The sequence below is a fragment of the Bison bison genome, unplaced genomic scaffold (genome assembly GCF_000754665.1).
Source record: "Bison bison bison isolate TAMUID 2011002044 unplaced genomic scaffold, Bison_UMD1.0 scf7180017864390, whole genome shotgun sequence".
NCBI classification, from domain to species: Eukaryota; Metazoa; Chordata; class Mammalia; order Artiodactyla; family Bovidae; genus Bison; species Bison bison.
The window spans coordinates 1,232,337-1,236,779 of record NW_011494962.1 but is presented as its reverse complement, the minus strand read 5'-3'; the positions used below and the strand labels follow the sequence as shown (position 1 = coordinate 1,236,779).

Genomic DNA, 4,443 nt, shown 5'->3' with positions numbered 1-4,443 from the left:
TATACATGCTGTCTGTAATTCTCCTGTGTTGAATATTTCTGACAAATTAGATATAACATACTGCATTTATTCTAAATGCATGTATTTTAATGATAGGCACATTCTATAATATTATGAAATGTTTAGCAGCACTGACCATCGGTAAAGTGATAAGTTCTCTTACAGTTTTTCAAAAACGTACTTACAGGGAGTAACAATGAACACTGTCACCACAGTGGACATCAAGACGAGGCAGATGATTCCCAGGATCCCAGCAATGAACTTCTCTGGAGGTGACGGTGAACCTGCAGGGACAGAAAAGGAAACTGAGAAAGGAGTGATGGGGACAGTTGTTCAGAGTTTACATACACAAGAACCCACACGAACACAGAGTTATGGATATAAACTTGGACCCCAACCCATTTTGACCACTGTAGTCTTTCTCTCAGAATATACCATTGCGTTTTCAGCAAATATGAGACTACATGCGTTGTTGATCAAAAACTTCAAATTATAGTAATGCCAGAATAAAAGTAGTCCTCCGATTTCACATCAGAATCCCATATCCAGCTTTAAGTTCTGTTCCTCAAAGTGAAAAATATGTGAGCTTATCCCCTACTCTTCCTCCACACCTCTGCACCCCACTGCACATCCTAGAACAGCTCCATGTGTGTCTAGTAAGTGTTTACCTTTGGAGTGGTGATTCTTGTCGTTCCCATGAAGATTCTGAGAAGCATTTTGAAGATTTAATTCTACATATGTTAATTCCTGCTCAGTCATTGAAATGGAACTTTTAGAAACCTTAGGTTTTCTTTTCTGCCTCTTTGAGTTCTTGACTCCCTTCAGTTCTGCATAGGTTGCTCCTTGGTTATTCATCTCTGCAGCTGAGTGAGATCAAGGACTGTGCTTGAAGTGAACTGAGGTTGAGTGGTGTGTGTGAGATAAGCACCCTAGTACAATGACACAGGCGGGGCAAAGAGCTTAGTGCTCACTTTGCAGCTGAACAAACTTAAAGCCTGGTAAATTCCTTACAACTGTAAACAAGTTTTTCACGATAGAATGCTTTTTTGAAAAAGATATTCTATATTTGACACATATATTATTGATTCAAACAGTGAAAAGCAATAAATTAGGGAGGAATAAAGAAGTTCATGAACAATAATATCTTTATTAAGTCAGATTCCATGGAAATATTTTAAAATCACCATAGTGCTTGTGTTAAAATTAAAATGTTCTGTTAAAAGAGAGATTCACTCATATTTATGATAATTTTGAAATTTAATAATGGTTAAAAATTTCTTTAAAGATGAGGAGAGTGTAATGTTGACATATACAATAATTTCCTACACTAAATTATATTATTTGATGACTTACATTTATTGATGAAAAGGGATAACAAATGGTCTTGATTTCAAATGGTTGAGGAGTTCTGAGAAAGCTTTAAAAACTGAGGAAATGCTTCATATACTGGAAAGTGTTAATGACACATTAAACATATATAACAAAGTAATATGAAAAATAAAACAATAGGAAAGACTAAAAAATACTTATTTTACAAAAGTAGTTGATAATTGATTTATTGGCTAATATCTGAACCCACAACATGATAAACACGTATAGGTCACTTATGGAAGAACACTGTGGGTTCAAACTTCCAGAAAGATCTGATAGATGTCCAAGTTAGAAAAGGTCATTTTAGCTGTATAAGTGATGGTAATTACTTATAAAAAACCCAGATAACATAATTTATAATTCAGACAATTGATGCAGTAGTCAGAAATATCTGGAAATTAATTATGACTGAAATTTTTAAAATGTGACCTTCAAAAAGTTATTTACTATCTGGTAACCTATATTATTAATATAAAATAAAATAAGTTTATGCAAGGTGTAACACTGAGCACTCAACCTGGAATTTATAAGTTCTCAGTAATTATCAGTTTTAATTATTATCTTAGTCATCATTTCTATGGTACTATTTCTGATATATAACAGCCTTTAATTAGTATAACGTATCATTTATGCAATGTTTGATTTTTAAAAAATACTTTAGTTATGACAATTAAGTTTAAATTAGTCTTTAAGAAGTTACTTCATCTTTAATTTTATTTAAAAATTAGGGTTCTTTTATTCAATCTGAAACATGTAAGAGGAATTATGTTTGGCCTTTTGCTATATAATGAATTCCTTTCCAAGAATCTGTTTATAGATGTTGAGCAAAATATGTATAAATGTATTATTATACAAAAAAGCTTACCATCTACTGATTATAAAATCCAAAACTAATTGTTCCCTATCATAAGGTCAATACATTTCACTTAATATTATATACACACCCAAATATGCATGTGTGTATTCACTTGACTAGCGTTCTGCAGACAATAATTTGAATACTTGGAGAAATCACCCAATATTTGGTATTTTATGGTTATTGTTTATACCAAATTATTAAAAAAAACCAATGTTTTACTTTGATTTTGTTGTATATTTACTATAGCTCAGTTGCATCCCCTCTAACATTTGTTAGTTCCCACTAAGTGAGACGGTCTAGCAGAGAGACAGGAGAGGAGGGACACATACCTTCTGTTGGCCAGGAAGTTGTGCATTCTTTAGTGTGCAGATCAGGTTACTCTCTAAAAAGAGACCTGCTATAGCTGGTAATAAAAGGAGAAATTTAAAAACTTACAACCGGTCAAGATAAGCAATGTCTGTGACCTTCACAGGCTGCCCTGTGAAGGCTCAGAGTGAAGCTAGAATGGAAAATATTGATTTGTCGTCAATGTGTCACTTCAGGTTTGAACAGGAAATCCTCACACTTAGGCGAGTTGAAGAGAGTTTAGCTTATCACACACCTCCAGAAAATAGGAGACGTTGGGCTCCAATTAAAAGGACAACTGGACCTCTAGTTGTGTTATTTACATTTTCCATTTTTAAATGCCTCTGAGAAATTGTTATCATATACTGTAAGATCCCTTAGATCTGATAAACAAAGTGCCTGAAGAACTATGGATGGAGCTTTGTGACACTGTATAGGAGGCAGTGGTCAAGGTCATCCCCAAGAAAAAGGAATGCAAAGAGGCAAGATGGTTGTCTGAGGAGGCCTTACCAATAGCTGAGAAAAGAAGAGAAACTAAAGGCAAAGGAGAAGAGGAAAGATTAATTCATCTAAATGCAGAGTTCCAAAGAATAGCAAGGAGAGATAATAAAGCCTTCCTCAGTGACCAGTGCAAAGGATAGAGGAAAACAATAGAATGGGAAGGAGTAGAGATCTCTTCAAGAAGATTAGAGGTACCAAGGGAACATTTCATGCAAAGATGGGCTTGATAAAGGACAGAAATGGTATGGGCCTAACAGAAGCAAAAGATATTAAGAAGATGTGGCAAGAATACACAGAAGAACTATATAAAAAAAATCTTCATGACTCAGATAAGCACCCAGATCACTTGCCCAGAGCCAGACACCTTGGAATGTGAAGTCAAGTGGGCCTTAGAAAGCATCACTATGAACAAAACTAGTGGAAGTGATGGAATTCCAGTTGAGCTATTGGAAATCCTGAAAGATGATGCTGTGAAAGTGCTGCACTCAATATGCCAGAAATTTTGGAAAACTCAGCAGTGGCCACAGGACAAGAAAACGTCAGTTTTCATTCAAATCCCAAAGAAAGGCAATGCCAAGGACTGTTCAAACTACTGCACAATTGCACTCATCTCATTTGCTAGCAAAGTAATGCTCAAAATTCTCCAAGCCAGGCTTCAACGGTATGTGAACTGAGAAATTCCAGATGTTCAAGCTGGCTTTAGGAAAGGCAGAGGAAGCAGAGATCAAGTTTCCAACATCCATTGGATCATCAAAAAAGCAAGAGACCAAAAGACTGTTCTATACATTTGTGTCTCTTTTGCCGTCTCACATACAGGGTTATCATTACCATCTTTCTAAATTCCACATATATGCGTTAGTATACTGTATTGGTGTTTTTCTTTCTGGTTTAGTTCACTCTGTATAATAGGCTCCGGTTTCATCCACCTCATTAGAACTGATTCAAATGTATTCTTTTTAATGGCTGAGTAGTACTCCACTGTGTATATGTACCACAGCTTTCTTATCCATTCATCTGCTGATGGACATCTAAGTTGCTTCCATATCCTGGCTATTATAAATGCCATTGAAACATGTATAATATCATATATGAAACGAGTCACCAGTCCAGGTTCAATACATGATACTGGATGCTTGGGGCTGGTGCAGAGACGACCCAGAGGGATGGTACGGGGAGGGAGGAGGGAGGAGGGGTCAGGATGGGGAACACGTGTATACCTATGGCGGATTCATGTTGATGTATTGCAAAACCGATACAATATTATAAAGTAATTAACCTCCAATTAAATAAATTTATATTTAAAAAAAAAGCAAGAGACCTGTGGAAAAGCATTTATTTCTGCTTTATTTATTTCTGCCACAGCCTTT

General features: G+C 35.6%; 1 protein-coding gene across 1 annotated transcript in view; it reads right to left on the bottom strand.

Annotated features, from left to right (window-relative positions):
• LOC105002220 (NKG2-A/NKG2-B type II integral membrane protein-like) overlaps positions 1-901 on the bottom strand; it is a 31,192-nt gene extending 30,291 nt beyond the window's left edge. The window contains exons 1-2 of the mRNA XM_010858761.1: positions 669-901; positions 186-284 (exon numbers count right to left, since the gene is read on the bottom strand). Of these exons, the coding sequence (XP_010857063.1) occupies positions 186-284; positions 669-855 (286 nt within the window). The 5' untranslated portion in view covers positions 856-901. The remainder of the gene's footprint in view (positions 1-185; positions 285-668) is intronic.
• Between the last annotated feature and the right edge of the window lie 3,542 nt (positions 902-4,443).